The sequence below is a fragment of the Cyprinodon tularosa genome, unplaced genomic scaffold, assembly GCF_016077235.1.
Source record: "Cyprinodon tularosa strain WSP-4 unplaced genomic scaffold, ASM1607723v1 ctg171, whole genome shotgun sequence".
Taxonomy (NCBI): Eukaryota; Metazoa; Chordata; class Actinopteri; order Cyprinodontiformes; family Cyprinodontidae; genus Cyprinodon; species Cyprinodon tularosa.
The window spans coordinates 1,386,088-1,412,062 of record NW_024038541.1 but is presented as its reverse complement, the minus strand read 5'-3'; the positions used below and the strand labels follow the sequence as shown (position 1 = coordinate 1,412,062).

Here is a 25,975-nt window from a genome sequence, read left to right as displayed (position 1 = left end):
CTCCGACTGAGATCGGGTGGGTAAAATTGTATAACAAAAATAATAATAACATTAACAACAAGATTTAGTTAAGAGCGTTGTTGTATAGAGCGACCCAGAGAAAGCTCAAGTGCTGCTGCTATGAGTGAGGAAATGCTGATGGCGCCTTTTTTATATCAGTGCTAACCCAAGCTGTGTCGAGCCGAGCTAAGCTGTGCAATGCTGCCCAGTGCCCATCAGCTAGGGCCTAGACCATAGGGAGGTGCTCTGTGTAATTTTAAAGCCTTAGTTTCTCTTTGAGGATACAGAGACGTTGAAATGGGTCTTTTTTTTTTCTTCTTTTTTTTTTTTTTTTTTTTTTTAAACATGAGCGTTATTGTACAAAGGCTTCAGCCACTCATTAAAGTAAAACTCAACATACATTGATAGTGGGGGGGGGGGAATGTTTGAAAAAAAAATAATAAAAATATAGAAAACAAACAAAAAAAAGCCATTTCACGTTTCATTTTCATCTCGCACACATGTAGAGAAGTACGCACAACATTCACAATGTGACAAATTTCCTCTCTTCTTAAAAATAAAAATGCTTCTGTACACATAGTAGTAATAATATTAATCATAGTAATAATAATAATAATAATAGCAATAATGTTTATAACAATAACAACAGCAAGAACAATAATACCGCATGTGGCTCTGGATTTTTTTCTCCTCTTTTCCGTTCTGGTTTTGCTTCATTCTACAAGTCACATCCCTCTTACCTGTCCATTAGTCCAAAAAAAGTTCAAAAGGCAGACTCAAGTTAATAGAAAAGTACTAGAGTGGAAGAGGAGCCTCGCCCTCAGCCGAATCGCTCCCGCACTAACATCATCAGTTTCTTTTTGCCCTTGTAAATCTGTTTCAGGTTGTCTATGAACTGGGTGAACTGGATGTGTCCGTCGTGAGCCATCATAAAAGTCTCCCTGGCCTTCCCCAGGAACTCGATGAACTCGCTGTAGTGCCGCGGGCTGATGTGCGTGAGCCTCGAGTGCGTGGTGTTGATGTAGGCCCCAATGGTAGCGTCCAACAGCTGCCTGAGCGGCGCTTTGTCCAAAGACATCAGCTTCCCAGAGTTCCTGCGGCTGTGCAGCGCCGACACCATCCCGGGGGTGGTCAGTGTGCACCGCCGCAAAATGTCAGACAGCACGGTGGCGCACTTAACGCTTTTAACCACCAAGGGGATGACGGCGGCCAGTTCGTTCTTGCCCAGCGAGTGACTGAGTGCGCAGGCCCACAGGACGTCATTAATGGCGGGGTGTGTGTCCTGGTTGTAGCTGAGGTTCAGGTGAGCCATGGCTAACGTCGCGAGCTTGTACGCCCGCATCGGGTAGCCACGGTGTTCCATGTAGCGTGCAATGGTGAACAGCTGCGTGTAGCTCATTCCCGTTGCTGCAGCGTCCAGTACAATCTGGTAAGCTGTCTCGAAGGCAATGTGGTCCTTTTCGCAGAGCGTGAGAGCAGAGAGGGCGCAGTTCTGAGGGTCCTTCATAGCGCACTGCAGGGCGAGCGTGCGGGCGGAGGAGGCCAGGTTCTCCTGCTGGTGGCAGTCCAGGTGCAGGCGAACTATGGTGCTGTTGGACATAACGGTGGTGGCCACGATACTGGTGGCTTCTGTGGGGGTGAAGAGGGTGAACCAGCTCTGCATGATGCTGTCCAGTGCATACACACCTGGAGGACACAATAAAACAATGAGGATATGTTTGAAAACGTGGATCTAACCCGTCTTGGAATGAGACTTACCAACTTCAGTGGCACATGTGACTAACCAGCGAACCATCTCTCTCCTCCTCCAGTTTAATGTGGACAGAGTTATTCTCATGACCTGAAGAAGGCAAGAAGTAATGGAGAAAGGAGTGACAGGTGAGTTGGAGAACCAAAACCCCAACCAGTTCAGTTTATATGCAAACTCTTTACTTGAAAAGCTATAAAGCCAGAGACCATTAATACGCATGAGGGGTGCCTTGTCATTAATTTTTATTTAACTTTCTTTTCTTTTTTTTTTCTATCCTAGTTTTTATTCCCACTAACCTCCTAAACAGCCTCGCTTAAGTTCAATTATGTTGAAGTCTGGACTCTGCCTTCATCATTGCAACAACTTGTTGCTATGATTTCTGCCAATTTTTCAGTCATTATTTTGTGGATCTTTTTGAACAAATAAAGTCCAAGCTTTAGGGATGGACCCGCGGTGGATTGCACTTAAAGCTGCTACGATCAAAAGCTAAACCACGGGCCTTGAAGTATACCTTGGCAGATGGTCTGAGATTATCCAGCTTCGACCCCTCATACCAAATGTGGTGTGGACTTGGTGTTAGCACACACCTGAGCAGCCAACAGGCAGGTAAAAATATCTCTGTAATTTGCCATGTACTCGGATTTGTTGTTGATCTAAATAAATAACTACAGAATAAAAGTAAAAAGGAAACCAGAAATATGGAATAAAATGAAATGAAAACCTAAGAATATAACATCAAATAACATATAATCGATTCGATATAATCAATATGATCAACCAAATATATATAAACCATAAAAAATAAAGTGAAACATAGGCTAGGACATTAATAAAAAGGATAAATTAATGAAGCAAGAATGTATCTGTTCATATAAGGCTGTATATGGATAATTTAAGGGTAAGATATTTAGGGCAAAATGGAATACAACAGAAAAATATGAACTTAGTTTTTATCTTTTTCAAAAAGATGGAATGAAATTAGTTTCTTGGTAAAAAAAGATTTATTTATTAGTGTTTACTATACTATTACTATTAGTATATCTCTTCCTGAAAATGATAACATCAAAAAGAAATCTGTGTAGACTGTATGACTTCATTATTCACACTAAGTGGTGAATGTCACATGCAGCATTGCAAGGAATTAATACTATATATCGTTAAGTCTGGAGAAAAAGAACAGTAATGCACATACATTTTGATTAAATGTGTAGATACAGGAATGAAACCCCATACAACAACGTCCAGACATTTCAGAAACAGCTGTAACTCTACATTGTAATTGTGTGCATGAGTAAATGCATTTCAGCTTACTGAGAACTGATCTTTCTTCCAGTCTGTGATTAGAACTTGTAGACTAAAATAAACTGAGACTGCATCCTAATTTGACCCTATTAGTCAATATGATCAGGCCAAACATCCTCCTTGTGTTTAGAGCTGGAGGCGTCGGGTCGTTTTGACCTACGGTGGAGATGTGTTTGCACACCTGCAGGCCAAGCTCCAGAGAAACTTTGAGAAGAGTGATGTCCGGCAGGCTGTCCATGAGAGTGGCGATCTTAAAGGCGTCCTGTGCCAGTTTGAAGATGTGAGACGAGGAGTGAATGTTTTTCTGGATGGACTCCAAGACTGTCTCTAATCTGCGACTGTCACCTTGAAAGCACACAGAGAGCAGAGAAAGGTCAAAAAAAATCTCAGAAATATATTTAACATTATGTATAACTGACTACAATTATTAGGACCCATAGATGTGTAGTTAATGTTCTACATCATATCAGCATTAATAGGTGCTTTGCTAACAAGGTAGTACATTATTGAACAAAAACTGATTTAATGAAACACATACGAATGCCAGATTATAATATTATTAGTAAAATATTAGAATTTCATACATTTTGTGAAGTTTCATAAATCCTTTTTGGGAAAACATTAAAAATGAAAAGATGTGATGCTTTCTTATTGAAAATCTTTAAACTACCTTCAGAATAAGATCTTTACTTTGGTACAGTAGCAGGCATTCAAAATGACCCTTCCCAGTCACTGAATTACAGGGTCTGACCAGAAGAAGGCGCTTCTCTTTAGATCGTAATGTTCACAAATCATGACAGAAAGAATATTTTAGTACAAAGACTGATGTTTAAAAAGTAACCTTAGGGGACCAGCCAAGGGCCCGTCAAGTTAGTGGGGAAATTTTGAACGGCTACTACTGTAAACAGTAAAGAAAGGTGTAAAACTGACATGAGTGTAAACTAATAAAGAAACAACAACTCTTAAATCAGGGGTAACAATGTGTTTTTTTTTTTTTATCAACGATGAGGAAGACGAAATTATTTTGTGGACTCTCCATTTAAAAAATAAAAGATAATAACGAGAACTGACAAGGTTAATATGGATCTTTGTTGACGAAAACTTGAGTGTTAATCGGTGTGAATTTTAGACAACGAGATGAGACGAGACCAAATAAAAATTACCGGGTAGTCGGTCAGACATTTAAAATGGATCACTGTGCTGCTGAACGGTATCAGCCGTGCTGCTGCATCATGTTTGGGGCAGCTGTGTTCATTCTGCATGACCACAGATGGATCATGGCAGCAGCAGGGCGAAAATAATCCAGAATGGTCCGGGTGTCTGACGGAACTGTGTGCTGAACTTTGATAAATTCTGCCCTTCTGTCTGTGCTTGTGTAGAAATGCGTCTTTGTGTGCGCTTGGCTCATAGTCTGCGCTTCTCTCCCTCCACACCGAGGGTTCGCTCTCAGCAGTATGGCTCTTCCTGCTCTCACTACTTAATAAACTATATGACTGATCATCCTCTGCCAAGCGTAAAAAACCCTTAGTTTATCAAGATTTTATTTCTTCCAGCGCACAAGAGGTTATGCTAAACATTCTTTAATTTCTACCAAGAGGAATCCCTAAATTTTAACCTGAGAAAATATTTAATTGCATTGTTTATTTTTGGATAAAGAGCCAGGTGAGAAGGTACATAGATCTTTGAATATTTCTCTCTCATTTTTCTTGTTTCTATTTATTTAAATATGATGTAAATGTTTCTATGTATTGTCATTAAAACATTTTCTCTATTTCCTTAAAATATGTCAACATTTTAGTTAGCATATTCATTCAATTTAGATCTGGATTGCAATGGCATTAAAAGGCAAATATGTAGGTTCTCTCTGTATTTGTTTTTATATCAAAACCCCTTGAATTTAAATCTCCTTGAGCATTGGTAACAATGGGGGAAATTCTCAGAAAAAGGCAAAAATTGCAGAGGAAAGAACATTTTTTTTTGTTCTTTGCTTTTTTGGAGCAAGTAGGATTTTATTGATCTGTGTGTAATGCACAATTCATAGTAGATCAGGAAGTTTTTTTGCTTTGAGATGGAAACCTTGTATGTCTAGAACCATTATTTTATTGTAAATTTTGTTAGCTTGTCTGTCTGCTATATTTAAAAAATATGATGTGTTGAACTAGATCAGCTATTTTCACAATTATTGTGAGACACTTTTGTATAAAGTAGGGCATTAATTCATAAAAAAGTTTATTTGAATCCTATAAATCAAAGTTTTCTCCCCAACAGCAATGATGAACGACAGAGCAGCATTATATGCCAAGCAATAGTAGTATCTAGGCAAGAGCTGCCAGTCTGGTAAAGAATCTGGTTGTTATTCGAAATTGTAAAGGTTAACATTTTGCAACATAAAACTGACTAAAACTAGACCAAAACCTTTTTAAGTTTTAGTCAACTAAAACCTGACTAAAACTATCACATATTGTAATGACTAAAATGTGACCAAGACTAATAATAGTTTTCGTCCTGAAGACTAGGACTAAAATTAAGATGGCTGTCAAAAAACAACCCTGGTAACAATAAGTATAAGCCATTTTTACAAACAACTTTGCAAGTGAATGTGCACCTTTAGCCGCAGTGAGCATGGTGGAGGCCAGCTCACACTGCTGAGACTCTATGTGGCTCAGCGTGAACCAGCGCGGGTAGCGGTTTGGAACTACAGACACAATGTGGTGAGGTCGTGAGAGGTCACCAGATGATGCCGTGGACTCCAACACAGGCAACCTGATGGAGAAACACAGGGGGAAAAAAAGTGTTTTTAAAAAACATGTTTTTTTCTTTGAAGATATGGCATCGAAGTTAAAGTTTTACTCTAATAATTAGAAACTTTCAACAAATGATGGAGAAAAAAAACTCAAGATAAGGAAAAAGTGCAGGCAAGATAAATGAGGGTTGGTGATCAGAGAGAACCACATTAAAGTTGCTCAAATGATCAACATCATAATGAAATCCCCCCTTCTTTTTTAGTCTAACAGGCAGTCAGACAGAGATACAGCATAGACAGAAAAAGTCTTCATTATGGCGCTCTTTGTGTGACTTCAAAATGAAAATGACTTAAGTCGCCACCGGGGGGATTTCAGTTACCCTATCCCTGCAATTTACTTTCAACCTACCATTTAATCACCTAGAAACTAAGGTATAATTAGTATTTTCTTCACTCTAATTGGTTATAATGAAGTCAGAGCTGTGCAACACCTGCTGGAGGATCGAGGAGCTTCTCTGGTTTCTGTCTCTCATTATAATAATCCAGACAGGGCTGAGTCTTCTGGAGCATCAGGAGCACCACACGATTACCACTGTGGCCTGCTCATCTGCTATTCTGCTTCACCTTTTTTTTCTCTTTTTCTTTCCTGCCTCCGCTCCCACCTCAGTTTCAAAGGTCTTCTTTTCTTTAGAAGACGGCACAACCTGGCCTTCTCTCAGCCAATCACAAAGCTAATTGAGTCCGTGGGGAAATTAAGGAATTCACCTTCCAGCCCTGTAAGGCTGGACACACATCAAACAAATACCAACACACATCAGTGAAGAGAGCCGCACACACATACACACCTGCCCTTTTGAAAACACATCAAAGCTGCCCAGTAAAAGCAACGTGATGCTAAATGCCAGTTTCAATTTCAGAGCAAAAGTGTGTGTGATCTCACTGCCACGTGAGTGAAGGCATGCACAAGTTGAAAAAAAAAAAACAGCCTTGTCTTTGCTTGCTTTTGGCTACAAGAGCAAAAGAGGGGGCTCAGCTCTCAGACAGCAAGGGTGATAAAAAGAACAAAACAAAAGTGTGAACGTCGGCACTTGCCGCGAAACGGACATGTTCGAAAGCTCCCGCAACAGCAGGGTTCATGCCACATATAGGCGAAGAGCTGCTACCACACTGGGGCCTTCTGGAAGATGCCTGGGCTGCAGCACAGAGACATTTTTTAAAAAGAGAGAGCCTTGAGTAAAGACGAAGGCCTCATCAACATTCCTGTCTTTGTTTGGTTTGCACCAGAAAGCCTCTATTGGATAAGGACGGTCCTACTAACAAAGCTTCCTCAAATGATTTTGGAGCAAAACGTTTCACTGGGTCATTGTTTCGAGAGGGAAAAAAAAAGTTAAACAAAAAAAATAAATAAAAAGGGATGAAAAAAGTCTTCGTGCACTGCAGAGTAAAAAAGCACAAGGACTTTTTATTTTATTGCTTCATTCTCACTTAACATGTTTTACTAAACAGTCCTGACATGCTTTACACAGAAACAATAACAATAGCAAACAAACTCAAGTAAAATAACAGCTCTATGATAAACAAATTAAATCACCTTTTCTCTACAACCACTTTGATTAAAAAAAGGTATCATAAATAACTATCAAGATTATGGGGCAATATCAAATTGCTAAGATACTTCTCATCAAAATAAAACTTTTCAGCAGGTGACGTTCCCTGTTGAAATAAGTCTAAGCTATTATTTTAAGCCATAAATATAAAAATATAAATATAAAAATAAATAAAAATACCTAAATAATGTTTTCCCTCCCAAAATTGTAAACGTGCTAAAATATAATGTTAATAATGTATTTCCTAACAAAAAAAGATGCCTTAAAATCCTGTTTTATCACTGGGCTTTGGATTGAAACATAAATCTAGTCTTGTTTTCGTTTTGTTTTAACCTTATGCTATATAGTTTGTCTCACAAAAGTTATAAAACATTTTTTTACAGATGTTTATTAGTATTCTTTAGTGAGTTAAGGATAGATATAAGTAGTTTTAGTACCATAATTACATTATTTATTTACACCCGGATGTATATCTATTCGCGCATGCGCAGAACGGATCGTGCTTCCGTGACGTATCGGGTAGTGACACTCACCTTGTATATCTGTGAGAGCCATTTTTGAGATAGATAATAACAAGGCCTCGCTAAAAACACGTTTATCTGTCAGCTTTTTAAGTAACTGTTTGTAAAAAAAAAACAGAAATAGTGTTAGAAAGGGAAAACATTCAAATATGCAAAAAAACTGGGGCACATTGTGAAAAAAAAAATAAAAAAAAAAAATATATATATATATATATATATATATACACTATATTGCCAAAAGTATTTGCTCACCCATCCAAATTATTGGAATCAGGTGTTCCAATCACTTCCATGGCCACAGGTGTATAAATTCAAGCACCTAGGCATGCAGACTGTTTTTACAAACATTTGTGAAAGAATGGGTCGCTCTCAGGAGCTCAGTGAATTCCAGCGTGGAACTGTGATAGGATGCCACCTGTGCAACAAATCCAGTCGTGAAATTTCCTCGCTCCTAAATATTCCACAGTCAACTGTCAGCTGTATTATAAGAAAATGGAAGTGTTTGGGAACGACAGCAACTCAGCCACGAAGTGGTAGGCCACGTAAACTGACGGAGCGGGGTCAGCGGATGCTGACGCGCATAGTGCGAAGAGGTCGCCAACTTTCTGCAGAGTCAATCACTACAGACCTCCAAACTTCATGTGGCCTTCAGATTAGCTCAAGAACAGTGCGCAGAGAGCTTCATGGAATGGGTTTCCATGGTCGAGCAGCTGCATCCAAGCCATACATCACCAAGTGCAATGCAAAGCGTCGGATGCGGTGGTGTAAAGCACGCCGCCACTGGACTCTAGAGCAGTGGAGACGCGTTCTCTGGAGTGACGAATCGCGCTTCTCCATCTGGCAATCTGATGGACGGGTCTGGGTTTGGCGGTTGCCAGGAGAACGGTACTTGTCTGACTGCATTGTGCCAAGTGTAAAGTTTGGTGGAGGGGGGATTATGGTGTGGGGTTGTTTTTCAGGAGCTGGGCTTGGCCCCTTAGTTCCAGTGAAAGGAACTCTGAATGCTTCAGCATACCAAGACATTTTGGACAATTCCATGCTCCCAACTTTGTGGGAACAGTTTGGAGCTGGCCCCTTCCTCTTCCAACATGACTGTGCACCAGTGCACAAAGCAAGGTCCATAAAGACATGGATGACAGAGTCTGGTGTGGATGAACTTGACTGGCCTGCACAGAGTCCTGACCTCAACCCGATAGAACACCTTTGGGATGAATTAGAGCGGAGACTGAGAGCCAGGCCTTCTCGTCCAACATCAGTGTGCGACCTCACAAATGCGCTTCTGGAAGAATGGTCAAAAATTCCCATAAACACACTCCTAAACCTTGTGGACAGCCTTCCCAGAAGAGTTGAAGCTGTTCTAGCTGCAAAGGGTGGACCGACGTCATATTGAACCCTATGGATTAGGAACGGGATGTCACTTAAGCTCATATGTGAGTCAAGGCAGGTGAGCAAATACTTTTGGCAATACAGTGTATATATTGAATGTACTGTATTTGGGGGAGCAGTTCTTGATTTGCTGCCCTGTTGCGTCGATGAGAATAAATAAAGATTTTGTTGGGCTTGCAGATAACATTCAGTGACAAAAGTATCAGAGAAGCCTTGTAGCAATGAGGTAGGGATCATTGTCACTATCCATACCGGAAACACGATTCGCACCATCAGCTCATTTGCGCATGCAATACCAGATATACATTCGGGTCGTCCTCAATTTTAATTTGTAAAAAAAATAACAATAATTTTTCCTGAGAAAATAAATGCATTTAAATCATTTCTTTTTTATCACTTGTCTGTGCCCGATCGTTACAGGAAATGGGATCCTACACCACGTCCAGAAGCTGACTTAAATCTAGTCTTTTTGAGTTTTATTTTTTCCTTTTGTGTCAACCTTAAGAAGATAAATATGGTTCAATCATATTTCGCCGGAGCATGTCCGATGATGACGTCAGACAAGCAGTTTAATGGAGAAAGTTTAAAAAGCATCAAATTGTCTCAGAAAAGTCATACATTTTTTATTGAAGACTTGTATTAGCGTTGTTTATTGATTCAAGTATAAAAATAAGTACTTTTAGTACAATAATTACATTATTTATGGCAACCTGGATGAATATCTGCTTGCACATGCGTAAATGAGCCGATGGTACGGATTTTGTTTTTGTATTGATCGGGTGGTGACAATCATTTGTAGCACTGTGGGAACATGGCTAACCCACACAAAACATTTTTAAAAAATGTTTGAGTTTTAAAATGTTACTTTGTATTTTCTTTTCAGTGCCACACCACGGATACAATGAACAGAGATATTTTTAAAAGCTTGATAACCCATATCTGTTTTCTAGTTCTTAGAGTGTTGCGCAGTTTGGTCGAAATCTTCTTAATTAAATAAGTCTAAACCAGACAATTATATAATAAAAAATTAAGTAGTTCTTTAATTGATGCTGTATTGTTCTTAAATATTTGGTTAAGAAAGTGACTGCAGCTATCTGAGAGAATAAATTAATGATGCATTTTACTCTATTATATACATAAGGGTCACTAGAGAATTAAAAAATATAAATAGAAAATGAATTACTTAAACCTGGACTGTATTATCCAACATACAATGCAAATTCTTTTAAACACAGACAAACATTTACTTTGTCTTTAAAAACAAAAAAATATATACCGGTATATCTGTTTACAGATTAAGACATAATATCTTTTTGTGAGATTAATGTATATTTTCATACACAATCTGTGGATAAGGAGACTTGGAGATTGGGAGACAAAATAATAAGTTAAATATTGTCCAAACTTAATTTAGGCTTTATCATTTCTCCTTTAAAGGAAAAATATGAAGGAAAAAAAAAATCTATCCAAAATTCTCAACTGAGATCATGAGACAAAGCAGTCCTGATAGGTTTTACCTAAATCCTGAGGCCCTTTGGGTTTCTGGTCTGCATCACCATGACGACTGACCTCTTTACCTCACGCTGTGTTTCCCCCTCTGACTGTAAACACCCTTCACTTTCACCATCCATCAAGCACAGATCTATCAGCTATACGCCACACATCCGGTGGAAGACCTCAACTGTATAAACAAACTCTTCCAAGGTGAGATTTTCAAGAAGGACCAAGTCATACATGACCAAAACCGTACATATCTCTCTTTTAAAGAACTGTGATGCCTAAAAAAATACCTTTTTCCATCAGCAACATAATAAGAGATTTCTAAGCTAAAAAAAAAAAGTATTTATGTTGTGCAGAAATTGCAGGCTCCTTTAAATAAGGGTTTTACTGACATATTTCCAAAAATGTCAAGTATTATATATATGCTTATTTTAGTTTATAGTTCCTAATAAAAAAAAAACTAAAAAAACACTTTGATTTACTGTTAATCTTTCCATGTTTTGCATTGTTTTAATGCAATGGACTCTACGTTTGTTTGTTTTTCTCCGAAGCTTTCTGATTGAGCTTGGGTATGAATACTGATGTGCTGAATATTGAGGAATTCTGTGACACTTTAAGACTGTAAAGTATGTTAAAACAGTCCCACACAAAAAAAGTGTTATGAAATTAATTATATTGAAATTTGTGGTGGTGATGTAAGACAGTTTTAGGAAATGTTAAGCTATTCTATGTACATGATAAACAAAAACTATGACTTTTTGCAATAGTTGCATATCTGTGAAACATAAAGAACACAGATAGATATAATTATCACTTACAATGCCATTGTTTAAACACTTTAAAAGACTTCATATGTCTGGCTTTAAAATTCTGGCAACCTGCAGTAAACATTTGCCTTGCTTAAGGAACATGTATTATACAGTTTACAGTAAAAATCTAGACTTGTTGGCTCTGAAAAAAAAATAGCATCTCATTTGGATTTCTCTTATGATAACAGCAGGCACCATCTCTCCTCTTCTGCTTCTTTGGCGGAATTCAAATTGTGGGCAGCCTGCAGAGCAGCAGGCAGATCTTCTTTTCATTTATTTATTTTATTTTAGTGCTGGTCACTCGTACCAAGCCATCAGCCAGCATATGCTGGTGTCACACCGACTAATTAACCTTATAAAAGACACAAACACGCAAAGTGTTTTAAATAATCCACATACTACTTGTGAAGCAACTGTGACAGATTGAAAAAAAGCAAGAGGAAAAGAAAAAACCATCTGAGGGATGAACAGTTGGACACTTATCTCCTCTTTTATCAATGATAGCATTATAATAGGTCTATTAAAAGATCCCTGGTTACTTTACCTCCTCCTCTATATTTAACTGTCCGCCGTCCCGTGGGAGCGTGGAGGTATATGCTATCACATTACACTACGCTACATTACACACATTCATTATGTGCTGAGTAGACACCTCTGGTTCCCAGGAGCACCCGTAAGTGGCCACATTATTCTAAATCGCTGGTTTCACACTGGAGGAGTGAGGATGGAGGAGGAGAGACGACTAAAAGAAAAGGTGAAGGAAGTGGCCAGGATTGGAAGAGAGTGGCCCGACTCACTGCTCTCCGGTCGGGAACATCAGTTTAAAAAAGGCAGATCTCCATTGGCATTAGGTGACGATGTTTCTCTTTATTCCAACAAAAGGTGTCACCATTTTCCCCTTTACAATATTCCAAGAAAGTCACTTCCAGTCATGCCAAGTCCTCAGGAATTGTTTGGAATTTTAAGGGTCTTTATATTTGATTTGTTATTTTGAAAGTAGTGAGACATGCCGCAAAGCAAAGGCCGGGACCAAAATGAGGAAATAAAAGAGCTACTTTGTGTCCAAAAAGTTGATCTTAGTTTGAAAATGCCAGTTTGAATATAAATATTGAACTCTACAGGAGAGCGGGAAAATATTCTGAGAGAAACAATACATGAAAAATGATTTTGTAGGTTTATCCTCTTAATATCCACCTCATTTTGGGAAAATCTCGCCTATTTTGCATACCCAAATGGAAAAGCAAATAACTTAGGAACTGTAAGCCCAAATTATATGTGTGATACATTATTTGAAAGCTAACACCTTCTAGTTTCTGAATATATACATGAAAATTGGGTGAGTAAAACACCCAAGCTGCATCAGTTTAAACAAGACTCAACGTTTTTTTTTTATTGTCAAAAATAATAGGTTTCAACAGCAGTTATAAAGACATGCTTGCTTGTTGTAGCTGCTTTGTCATGGTACATTTTGACATGCTGCTATATCTGTGCTAATTGTGCTTCGTTGCTCGGTGTGTCCATAAAATGAACCCGGAGAATCTAAGCTTTCCAACAAGGTCTAACATGTCTATATTGGTAAACATTTTACCAGTGTACTTTTCATGCATTCTGAGTTATTATTTGAAAACGCTTTAAAACGTGTTTTGAGGGGATAAAAAAAACTAAGAGAAACCCAAACATGAAACTATAGTTTAAATGTATTCAGCACATTATCCATTTAAACTCTTTTGTTTATATTTCCCTCTACATGCGTTTTTTTCAGTAAAACCATAGTCAAAACTGTTTAGTTTTTTCCTATACAGTTTAAATAAAACATACAATAGATCAAAAATAAAATAATAGGATGTAACAATTAATGAGAGTGTGGGATGATAAGTTAAATGCTGAGGTGATTGTCATCCATCTTCCCTCCCATTGGGAGGGAGTCCTGCACAAAGATTCGGCCGCCTGTTGACTGGGAGAACTATGTCCTACAAATGAACCTGCTTTCACTTCACTAACACCAGAGAAAAATTACTTACTAAGATCTTCTTTGATTAGGGGAGAGAATCACAAAATATATCAGCTTTGCTTCTCAGAAAGACAAGCACTCCCCCCCCCCCCCCCCCCTCTCTCTCTCCGTCGGCCCGCCGTGTGTATTCGAGTATACGTGCGTGTGATTCCTCCTCGTTACAGCTGCACTAATTACACCATCATTAACGTAATTAATATTCACTGATCCAGCTCCCACAAGTCACAACATCAAAACAGAGCAACGGCGGCCGATTAACGGGCGCACGCCTGTCCCGCAGCTGAACACACGAGCAAGAGCAGGGAGAAATCAGACGGACATCCTGCAGAGACATTAGGAAAAGGGGCGTCCCCAATGTAGAACAGATGGAACCGGAGAAAACGGTGGAAAGAGACTGCATTGATCTTCATTATTGACTTTAGGAAACAATAACATCTAAGTTTTCAAATGACTCTTGTTCTTATAAAACTTTTATTTTATAAATATAATAAAATATGCAATTTCAGATATTTTGCTTCATTGTTAAATCATATGTACAGATCTGTTTCTTTTTCTGTTTGGATTATGTTCGTTATTTTTAAAATTCTGCTTACTTAAAGAAAAGGGAGGAGCTCACCACCGTTGTAATGTCTACATGAAAGGGGTTCGACTTCATCTACAAGCAGACCTACCGCATGGCTCTCAGTGCAATTTTGTACGCCAGTTCAGCGTCGTGAGGTAGCAGAGAGGTGAAGAGATAGCGAGCGAAGGTGTGCATGGGGACGCTCTCTCGGTGGACGATCTCTCCGAGGCCAGAGTAGGGACCAGCTGGGAGCAAAAGGACAGAAAACCATAAACTGATTGAGCAGATGTTTTGGTGGCGAACCAAGATTATAGAACCGGAACTTTTCATGCAGTTGAAAAACTGAGTCATGACTCCTGGTTTGTAAGCTGGGGAGAGACTCTCTTTTCTAGGCAGGAAGCAGGGAAGCCACGCGGCATTTAAACAAAACAGTGACGTCAAAAAAAAAAAAAACATGGTCGTGTGTGCAGACTTGGCCTGCTGCCCTACTCCTTCCTGCATGCCCCTTCCATCTCTGGTGGGTTATTTTAAACCCCCCGGGGCCTCTAAGCCGCAGACCACATCACAAAGCGGCGCGGCTGCAGGCCTCCTGGGGCCCCGCAGAGGCCTCAGACCCGAGCTGCTCTATTAGCAAAGGAGCCAGAGGTGGGTGGTCGCGGCGGGGACAAGGCAGGGCTGGGGTTTGGGTGGGGACTTCAGCGGATTCTGACTATGTCAATTCCACCACCATCTCTGCCCCTCCCTCTTTCTCCCATTACCCACTCGTTCTGTTCCAGCTCCTGTAAATACACGCACACACACACTTTTGTGTGTAGCGGCATATGTGTGCTGACACAATACCCCTGGTGTTGCTGTGTAAAGAGCTCATTCTGGTCTGGCCCAGGACAGCTCAGCCTCTATTTGCACCGCAAAATGAAAGGATAATAAATAGTGAGACAGAGTCAAATGTGTTTTTCCTGTTTTAGCAGGAATGCCTCGGCTCTCTGTGTGTGGGTAGGTTATGAAATGACAGGGAGGAGGCGTTTCTGTGTGTGTATTTGTGTGCGTCTGTACCAAGAGTGGACTGCTGGGAAATTTAGAGGAATGAAAACCAACAGACGGTAAATCTGAAAGAATCAATCTGCAACAACTCCTTACCCTCCAGCAGAATAACGGCCTGTTTACGGAAGATTTTGACCAGGGAGTCGTCCAGTTCCACTTCCTGCAGCTTGGCCAACAGCTGCTCCTCATTGCGACACACCTTTTCCTGAGCATACAGCCCGTCCGGCATCACTCGCTGCTGGCCCAGGCCGATCAGAGCCGTCTCAACCGCCAGCGCCATGTACGACTCACCGTCCCCCAGCAGTCGCTGCACAGGCATCCGCTGAAGTTCTGCTCGGCTCACAATGCTGGAGCAGTCTGCCAACAGAACAGTCTGTGTCCATTTTTGGGGAATCTACATGACTTTAGTTTATTTTATTTTAATGAGAATCTAAAATACATATGAACACGGCTGCTCCTTAATGCAGACGGTTCTTTTAGTTAGCAGAGGACGCAACCAGGGACTGAGCAACCATGAGTGTAGGAAAGGAGAATTTCAGCCTCCTGAGAAGGCATGACTGCAGAACAAACTAAAGACGTGGTTGAAACGGCAGATAAACTACTCTGTTTTATCTAAATGTTGTTAACTTAAAATGAACTCAGTGAAAATTAAAGTATTTTAATAATTTATAGGTGCTCAGTTCTGCTGCTCTGCATCATCTTTACCTGAGAGGTCTAAGCAGGTGTTGGAGCCTTCTTCACCCGCTCTTCCTGACTCTGTCAGGGTGCTGAACAGGGTACCAATAGGGTCCAGAGGGTGTCCCACCCAGCCCTCCATGTTGGTTATGGATGTATGACCTTTAAGGAGCAAATCTGTTGACAGATATAAAAGCAACTTTTTAGCAAATGGGATTTATTATCATAGGTTGACAAAGAGATGCAAGTATTTCATTTAAACAGATACAGTCCATCCATCCATCCATCCATCCATCCATCCATCCATCCATCCATCCATCCATCCATCCATCCATCCATCCATCCATCCATCCATCCATCTTCAGCTGCTTGTTTCGGGGATCTTGTTTTCCTCTCTTTCTCCCCTTTTTTGATTTTGGCTTTTTTAACCATCACAGACTGGAGAATCGCCCAACTGCAATCCTTCTATGCGTCTCTTTCTTAATCCTAATACAAGTTGTGACTTAAGATGCGGCTGTATAGCATCTCAGCTACCTTTTTTGTGTCGCCGAAAATGCTCCAGCTGCCTCTGCTGCTGCCTCCGTAGCGTGTTCACCACAGCGATGGCCAGACGGAGGGCTTCTCTAGGGTAACCGTGTGATCGCAGGGCGTCAACCCGTGCGCAGGCCGTAGGGACGTGTTCTGAGGCAAAGACAAATCCCACTTTAATAATTCCAGCTTCCCCTGTTCTATAGTCAAAGTCCAACTTCAGTGTTTAAAGAACCCATTTGAAACCTACATATATATGCAGACTCACCATGCCACAAAGGCCAGCCGCGTGAGTCAAAGAGGGAGCCCTCCTGGTTGTCATGGTAACAGTAGTTGGCATAGAGGTCACTGGCGATGATGTGCTGGAGGTGTCGGTCCTGCCAGTGCAGGTCGCAGGCCTCGATGGCTCGCGTGAAAACAGTCCTGTGGGGGCGCATCTCTGCAGAAAGAGAGGGAGGAAAGATTAGAGCTGGATCATCTCCAGCAGAAATGAAAATACTGGAAAGGAAGCTTATTTATGAAGTTATTTAGTTATCAAACAGCTTCACACGGCTGAAATCATGTCCTTTAAGTTCTTCCAGCGAAATATTAAAGGTTCTCTCATCATCCCAGTTTTGTTTCCCCTTAAACTTGTTCAGATTTTGTTGCATTACGAGCAAAAACACTAAGATGTAAAGGTCTCATAATTGTGGGGGTCTTGATTCTTTAACAGGGGTCTTTAATTTTTAACAACACAGAAATTAGCTATGCGTCTGTATTCAGCCTCCTCAGTCGATGCATTTGGTTGTAATTATAGCTGGAGGTCCTACAGTTTGTCTCTACCAGCTGAAAGGTCTTTGTTCAGCAGGAAAGTGAATCTCTAACCAGGTTTGTCCAACATTCAGCTTCCGCCACCTTCTGATTTTACCAGAACGGTCTCCTTCTTCACCCTGTCACTTTAGATGGACTGCCCTGTCTTGGTTGGTTTGTAGTTTTCATGTAGAGATGATGGACTGAATGATGCATTGGGAGATTATTTTTAGAGATTAGGATATTTCAAATGTAATCCTGTTTAGAATTCCTCAACAGATCTGTTTATACTTAGATGAAAATGCAAACAGTTGCACTACTTATTATAAAAGTCTCTTGGCTGTTAAGGTTAGGGTTAGTAGGGTTAGTTATAGATTGTTTTATTTATCAGAACAAAGGAGGCTGAATACAAATGCACAAGATTTTGATTTTTATAACTATTTTTCTGGTCATTTATTTATTTATTTTTTAAGGTATTTAATGGCATTACAAAAATCCCAAGAGAAATATGTTAAAGTTAGAGATTGAATGTGTGAAGTAAAGACACACAGGACATCTAACCTTGATTACCGTGGGCGCCCTGGGGCAGGGAATGGGTAAGATTGGGCAGCTCGTTGATGTGGTTGCCGTCCTCCCAGGGGCAGACGTCCACGCTGTTCCATCGCCGCAGCTGCCGCAGCCACGACGACTTCTGCTCCGGTTTGCAGTGGGGGTTCAGCACAATGCACATCCACAGGGCACCTGGACACGCAGCAAATGCACAAACTTTCATGAATGCATAGAAAGCTGATGTAAGCATGAGCAATAAGAGAGTGCTTTGAGCTTAACAAGTCTGTAAACGCAGCTATTGTGTAAGGTCAAAAGCATGAGGCGTTTGTTTTTCATGCTTTGGAGCAAAAGAAATCAGTGGATCTGCTTCTTGAGAGCTTTTTCTCTTTGCCGCCGCCATCTTCTGCTTGGCTACAAAAGTGAGACGTAGCTTATCCAGAGGCAACGCTGTGTGCACACACATCATTTTGGAGCAAATTGGAACAAACAGAATGTGAAAAACGGTACAGTCTCAGGGGACCCGAACACATTCAGGGATTTTACTCTCAAGAGTGCTGAAGATGTGTACTCTCTACAGTGAGGGTGGTACAGATGCATGTGTGAAGAGACAGAAACATTTTGGAGAGACAAGGCCTGAAAACAAGGATAAAGACAGGATGTGAAGGCTGAAACCAATGGGACAGAATGTGCAGCCTGCAAGACTGGAGAAGCAGAAGAGAGAGTGGAAGCGGTTTGCGAAAAAAAAAAAAAAAAAAGGGAAGGGGAAGACATTGATGAGGACAAGTGTTTGCAGCTTGTTTGAGACTTAAAAGAGGAGAAAGACAAAAGCAAGGATGGCAGTGCCGCTAGGCTGCATCCACACATCAGGTGGAGTGATAAGGACCCTGGGAGGAAGGTTTCAAGTGTGGACTTCAAAGCAACGCGTGAGCAAGCACGTCCAAGAAAATACGTGGGACTGAAACAGACGATTTCTGTCCTGTCCTCGCAGAGCGTAGAGGAGGACCAAAGGGAGAGGACGATCATCATCATCATCACCGACAGTGACGGCAGGAACAGAGGATGTTAAGGGAAAACGGCTAAGATGGGCTCAGCGGGTTGTGGAAAAAGAGCTGCAAAGCCTTATCAAACCAAACAAGTGTGTGCTGAGCAGCGCTCCTTCACATCCACCAGAAATATAATGAGAAGTGTTTGAAAACACTGCAGAGGTGAGGCTCAGTGTGCCGCATTAAATGGCTTTTAATCCAAGAAGAGAGCTGCCAAACCTACAGTCACAGCGAAGAGAGAGAGAGAGAAACTGGGCTGTCAGCGCATCTGAGACTGTGGGCTTTCTTGGACACAAAAGCACAAGAAAACAAACAGAGACAAAAATACGTCTGTGTGCCTTTGTGTCACTGTCTGGGTTCGATCACCCATCTTGCTAAATCTGTCAGTGCCTGTGCTTACAGAGGGTGGTATATGTGTGTGTGTGTGTGTGTCCCCCCCTCCCCTTACCAAGCTCATCCCAGAGCTGTCTGTACTTGTCGGTCATGGTGGTGCCCTGCTGTCTCCACAGCGCCAGCCGAGGGTCGGCCATGAACTGCTCCGTGATCAGTGTTAACATCCTCGCTCCGTTGGAGTCACGCATCTTCAGCATCTCCCTCACCTACACACAGAGAGGTGGGAGACATTGGCAGTTTATACCAGGATGGTTCTTTAAAAATTCTGCAATCTAGAATGTAAGAAGATTATTGCAACATTTGCTTATTTCTTTATCTTCATAGAGGCATTTAAAAGGCCATGCATGTTGGAGAGCTCATCCTGTCCCCTTCGCATTTGAAGTCTCCCTTGTATGGTGGGAGAGCAGTGTTTGGTTTTTATTTATAAATCTTCAAATGAATATTGAAAACAATTATCTATCAGAATCTTGTCATTTCTGAACAACAATAAGAGTTTAAATGATAGAAGAGACTGTGTTAAATTTGGGATCCAGTACATCCATCCAATATGTAGCCAGAAATGTAAAATTATTTTAATTAAAAACAAGATGCAGCTCTTTTACACCATTAATTCAAAAGTAGTGTAACACAAAAAGTATATAAGATTAAGGACCTTATTTATTTACTGAACTGATCCTGAACTGATCCTAATTAATAATCTGTGGAGGAAGCTAAAGGTTAGGGATACCACTGGAGACGAGGAAGTAATTCCTTTAAAGTCATGAGAAGTTTGACTGTTGTTTCCCAATAAAGGCTTTCCATATAGTTTTGATCGAAAATCGTCAACTTTGCACTGTTTGGTTTACTTAAATAACATTGATTCATATGTCATTTGGAGGAACTTTTTTTGAAGTAAACATTTAAGAATTAACATTTTTAACATAATCCAGTTACGGTACACAAAAAATTGTCAGGAACAGTCCAGTTTAATCTTAGTTATATATTAAAGCTGTTTCAGAATGAAAACATAAAATCTAATTCGAGCAAAAGTGTAGCACGCCTCTTTCAGCGGGCTGACTGGCAGTGCACAGCAGCATTCGGTGGAGATCCTGTATTGCTTCAGACAGCTGGGGAAAAAAACGCGATGTGACCGGACAACTTTTGGGGCCCCTCAAAGTGACAAAGTAAATAGTTTGATTATAGATATTAAATTTGTAAAACCCCGAAAACAGCCCATCACTCTTACACACATCGATCTATGACACTTCCATTGTTAAAAATATAGATTTTTGCTTCAATACAGTGCTTTTTCTTTTATTTTCCCAGGACCCAAATGACCTCAATTACCTCAAAGATCAGACAAACTTTGGCTTCATTTCTTTTTTCATGAGCAATGTGAGAACTCAAATTTGGAATATAAATAAAAACAATGCAGCCAGTCATGAACAGAACCTGCACAAAACGTATCAAAGACATGCCAGCCTCCATAAACTGCCTGCTTTCATGGTCAACTCAATAAATCATTTAGAAAAAGAAAAAAAATGGCTGAATGGGTGTCGTGACAAAATTCCTCTGGTTGTATCTTGCTTAAATTTGTTCTGAACTGTTTTTGAGAGCTAACTACCCTTGACCTTTGATTTTCTTCTCTGCTTAACTTGAAATCACATCAAACACCTTTTAAATCTGTTTCATAAGTTATTGGCTTATTCCCTGCAGATTCTGAAAGAGTTTGCACATTATTCAGAGCAAGAGGTCAGAGAAAAAGACCAAAAAATTAAAAATGGCGAGAACAGATTGCTAACATTTGGGGGGTGGGTATAGGTAGAGGTGTGCAGAGGTAGCTCTGTGTGGGAGTTTCAGGATCTGTGCAAGGTGGCTGAGAAAACGTGACTTACTCGATTATTGTGTGTGTGTTATATTAAGGCAGACATTTAAGCTTCAAAGTGCATGAAGCTGAGAGACTTTTTAAAAGCCAGGCAAGCTAGATGATAATGGCCTTGGCTTGTGGTCTTTATGAAGCACACAATGCATTAATGCTGGCCCAGCTCAGTAACTGTAATAGCAGCCAACTGACTGAGGCAAACATCTCTCATGAAAGGGTTTAATATACAGTGTGTAGTGCAAGGCTTCTCGCTTTCTATACTTTGTTTTTTCTCTCTTTCTGTTCACTCACTCCTACAATCAGCCTTACGACACAGCCTGCCTTTTAATGTATGCGCATTCTGTGCTCTCTTTTATTCCCATTACGAGAGGAAGCAAAGGACAATGCAAATGAAAAAGAGAGTGGGAGAAAATATCTATTAGAGGGACCCATGGCTCAAGGTGAGCAAGCTTAGAAACATAGACGAGCTGATGGTGAGTGCTTTTCTGTTCTGGGTGTGGATAAGTCAACGCGGTTCAGACCTTGCTAAAGAGGAGGTTGAGTTGCTTTCCTGAGCCGTGGTAGCCTCCCTGGGACAGGAAAAGCTTGACTTGCTCCTGAACCTGCTCCTCGTCCAGGTGCCAGCAGTTCTCGTCGTCCACGCTGGCTCCCGCTGTAGGGTCCGGGGCCCCTATACAGGCATAGAAACATTCCAGTGTGAAGCACTTTAAAGTGGGACTAAATTTTTCCTCATTGCCTTTTGTTTTGATGACAAATATAGCCTCAGCAGATGCGACAAACTTAATTCCCACCATGACAAGATAAAAGATCTATATTTACCCATGACTTGGTTTAAGAGAATAAAAAAATAAACTTTCCAGAAAGTTATTAAAGGCATAATTAAAGTTAAAAAATATATTTAGAAATACAGTTGTAGACCAAGTATATATATATATTTATATATATATAAAGTATATTAAATATTCTCAGCATAAGCAATGAAAAACTTTCGGTAGAAAAGTATAAAAAACCTTAACAAAACTGTTGTTATGGAGAATTGGTAAGGTCAAGCTCAAAATGTATTTAATTCAATCAAAACTTTATAATTTAAATGAATGTTATACGTATGTAGATAAATGAATACTGTAAATAAATAAAGCACATTTTATCTCTTATCCAAAATTTTGACTACAGATTTAGATCCGGCTTTCTGCTGACCCTCTCCAACAGGAGGCTTTTTTTTTGTTTTTTTCATTTAACATCTCGCTCTCTTCGCTCCTCATCCAGGCTTGTTTGTCACATATTTTATACTTTTAAACTTGTTTAGAGCTGCAACTAACTGTTATTTTGCAAATTGATTAATTTGTCGATTATTTTTTCAAGTAATCGGATAGCAAAATGTTCCTTAAAGAACACCTTTTATTAAATTTAACGAGGTTAAACTAAAACTTTTTCACTTGAGGAGTTCTGGATAGACCATATAGACACACGAAAAATATTTTTTTATCTTATGCACAATGTTTACATATTATTATTTTTTTTTTTTACAATGTTAGTATGATTACTGCTCTGAGTGGGTTGCCCTGTCAGCTAAAAGAATGAGTCTCTATACTCCAGTTAAGTATTAATCGATTACTAAATTAGTTGACAATTATTTCAATAATTGATTAATCACGATTAATCCCATTAAATGTTTCAGCCCTAAACTTTTTAATTATTGCTTTGACTGTAAAGCGGTATTATTGAGAGAAGCTGCTATTTCTTGCAATTTACTTTGTCTTTTGAATTTTCAGAGTTCATTAAAAAAAAGTGAGACAATGAATTCTCATATTTACAGAAACGGAAGGATTGGATTATTGGATTATGAAATGATTCAGATAAAGGTATTTTAATAGGAATTTTTAGGGGAAAAAATATAATACCAACTTTTTTGGTAACAACAGAAAAAATGAGTTATTTCTCAACATAAAGAATGTTTACACCAACAATTCTATCAATTAAAATTAAAGGTTGACAAAATATGTTTCCCTAATTGAAAAAAAAAAAAAAAAGAAAATTCTAAGAATTTTTACAAATATTTACCAGGAGTGTCAGAAAATGGGCAGAGCGAAGCAGTATTCTATTTGGTAACATTTAGGTTGAAAGATCTTGCTTCAGGATTTGCATAAAACATAATGTTTCATTTAAAATGTAACTTTTAATGCAGGGATCTATTCTTTAAGACTTTCAAAGTGGAGTAGTTTATTTTTTAGGGAAACTGAGGAATGCTGATGAAGTTTTTTTCTTTTATTATGTAAGAATGTACAGATCCAGAGTATCGATACTAGCCCTAAAAAGGGTCAACGTTTATTTGGCTTTGTTCAGAAGTCCGTCTGTTTTCTAGGTTGTAGAATCCATTCCAACTGAACAATCTCCTGCTTCATTGCACACGTGCGACAGAGCAGCTCTGGACACAGACTGTGAAGACGACTTTTGGTTTGCATTTTCCAGAGATTTACTCCGAAGGTTAAAAGGTTTCTTTGATCTCTCAGATATCTTTGCTCGTGTCTCTGCCTCTGACACTTATTTTTCATGTCTCCCTCCCTCTGTTTCCTCATATTTCCTTCCTTCAAGTCTGTTTCCTGAGTCTTTATTTCTGATGTCTTTTTTTTTTCTTGTCAGACCTGCTCAGCAGTAGCTCATCTTATTTCTTCTTATTCTTACATTTCCAGCCCCTGTGGGTTTTTCTTTCTTGCTTTTGCATGGCTTCTTATCCCCCCCCACCCCCCCACCCCGTCTTCCTTTTAAGATGCAAACTGGTCTATAGTGTTGATTACAGCCTCTGCTCTGCTTCATGGATCTCATTTATAAGTAATATTGATCCTGCCACACTTTACCTTCATCACACAATCAATATCTAATATATGCATGTGGAGGCAGGAAAGCACATGTCAACTACACATGGGCACACTAACCTAACCATCCTCTAAAAACCCACTGGTTTCCTCACCATGGACCTGGTTGATCTCCGAGTTCTGGGACAGGATCTCATCAGCCAGTTTCTGTGCTGTGGGCAACACCTCAGTGTGGTGGACCGATATCAGGTACTGGACAAACTTCTGCAGCTGGTCTCTGCTCATCTGGAACAGGGTTTCCGAGATGGGCAGGTGCAGCTTGACCTGCTCAGGCTTGCGTACCCTGTAAAGCGACAGCGCCACCACATGGGCGCAGTAGAAGATGTCCTTGTTACCGCATGTGCACGTTACGGCGGTGATCTTGCAGCGGTCAAAGCTGACACTGACGCTGCAGACGAGCTCCGGGGATGAAGGCGTGGCGGGGTCCGTCACCGTGCCGCTCAGGTGGAAGCCTGGTAAAGTACAGAACAAAAAAAAGGGGTGAATTTTACAAGTAATTACTTTTTGTTAGTAGTAAGGTGAGGGTATTGGATGTTATATTTTTTTAAACAATTTAAAAACCAATTTAAACAATTATTTCTATAAATAAAAACTCAACAAACTCAGGAAATCGACATCTGCAGATTAGATCACTTGATCAACTGAATCCCATATCAGTAAATACATGCCCCAGATGTTAATACATGTGCATCTTAATTAAATTATCAGCCCAAAATATCAGCTGAATAGCTTATAACACAGATGTAGGTGCTTATTTCAGTTCATTTAGATAATTATGGCTTATAGCTAAAGAAAAACCTAAACTCAGTTTCTAAGAAAATGTTTTAACACTTAAGTACAATTAAGCATTTCATTTTCAGGCAAAAAAAACAACCAACTTTATTGTTATAATGATGTCATGGTCGACATAATCATGAGGCAGACTGTTGGTCATTTTTAAGTAAATAGTTATTGATACCCTCCATGAGGAGAGCAGGCCACCAAAGGTCATTGCTAAAGAAAGCTGACTATCACTAAACTGCTGTATTCAAGGACTTTGATGGAAAGCTGGGTGGAAGAAAAAATAATCAGCCTTGAAAGGGGTTTAAAGAAAATCCATTTTTTTAAAGGGGAGGAGGTGTGATTTACAAGGTGTGAACAGAGCTCCACTGGTCACCCCACATGATGGGTCTATGTGTGTGTGGTGATTTATTTTAGATTTCAAACCAAGGCTCCAGAGTCCGAAGGAAGACAGGAGAGGCACAGGCTGTCAGGTTGTGTTCAGGCTCTCCTGATGCATCTCAATAATTCAGGTAAAAAATAAAATCCAAACAAATTGAGTGCTCTGGATGGGTTCCTCACACCGAGAAGACTCCATTTTTTGGGGGTCCAAAAACATGTTTCTGCATTCGGTGATGATTCTGGGAGTCACATCAACTGCTGGTGTTGGTCTGCTGTCTTTTATTAAGTCCAAAGTCGACCAAGCTGTCATCCCGGACACTTTAAAAGTACCTCCGGTTTTTTCCAGTAGGACATGATCCTTGGCTAAACTGCCAAAAGTACAAAAACCTGATTAAGTGGCCATGGTGTTACTGCACTCGATTGACCGGAAAACATAACTTTAACCAAACCCCATTGAGAATCAATGGAGTATTGTTAGGAAGATGATGTAGAAAACCTGAGGAGCCTTCACAGCAACCTGGGCTTGCATTACACCTATGCAGAACGACCCGCTAATCACATACCTGCAATGCTGCACTGATGTACTAATTGATACAAAAAGGGGCCCAACCGAGTTATTTAGTGCACATACTGTGTAATATTAGTTGGTAGAAGGCTGATATGTTCCTCTACCTATATTGGTCTGATCTCAAATTTTTTTATTATTGTGACAATCATCAAAAAATTAAATAAAAAAAGGAAACAAAGGGACAAATTTTATGTGATGCATCTGAAAATGCATTACTGTCACTTGTTAATAAGACAGAGAAAATCCTGATGCACAACAGGAGGAATCGAGAGAAGAGGCGTAGAAGCCAGCATGCCTGTCCCA

The 25,975-nt window shown here is 39.9% G+C and overlaps 1 protein-coding gene across 2 annotated transcripts in view; it reads right to left on the bottom strand.

Moving 5' to 3' along the window:
* Positions 1-262: 262 nt before the first annotated feature.
* LOC119781104 (zinc finger SWIM domain-containing protein 6-like) overlaps positions 263-25,975 on the bottom strand; it is a 64,338-nt gene continuing 38,625 nt past the window's right edge. The window contains exons 2-14 of one of the 2 annotated variants that reach the window (XM_038281473.1): positions 24,039-24,395; positions 21,592-21,740; positions 19,265-19,415; positions 17,795-17,965; positions 16,704-16,874; positions 16,442-16,588; positions 15,938-16,084; positions 15,329-15,589; positions 14,301-14,436; positions 5,658-5,815; positions 3,234-3,397; positions 1,759-1,840; positions 263-1,686 (exon numbers count right to left, since the gene is read on the bottom strand). In XM_038281473.1, the coding sequence (XP_038137401.1) occupies positions 821-1,686; positions 1,759-1,840; positions 3,234-3,397; positions 5,658-5,815; positions 14,301-14,436; positions 15,329-15,589; positions 15,938-16,084; positions 16,442-16,588; positions 16,704-16,874; positions 17,795-17,965; positions 19,265-19,415; positions 21,592-21,740; positions 24,039-24,395 (2,960 nt within the window). In that variant the 3' untranslated portion in view covers positions 263-820. Of the gene's footprint in view, positions 1,687-1,758; positions 1,841-3,233; positions 3,398-5,657; positions 5,816-14,300; positions 14,437-15,328; positions 15,590-15,937; positions 16,085-16,441; positions 16,589-16,703; positions 16,875-17,785; positions 17,966-19,264; positions 19,416-21,591; positions 21,741-24,038; positions 24,396-25,975 lie in introns of both variants that reach the window. The other variant, XM_038281472.1, reaches the window with a different exon arrangement.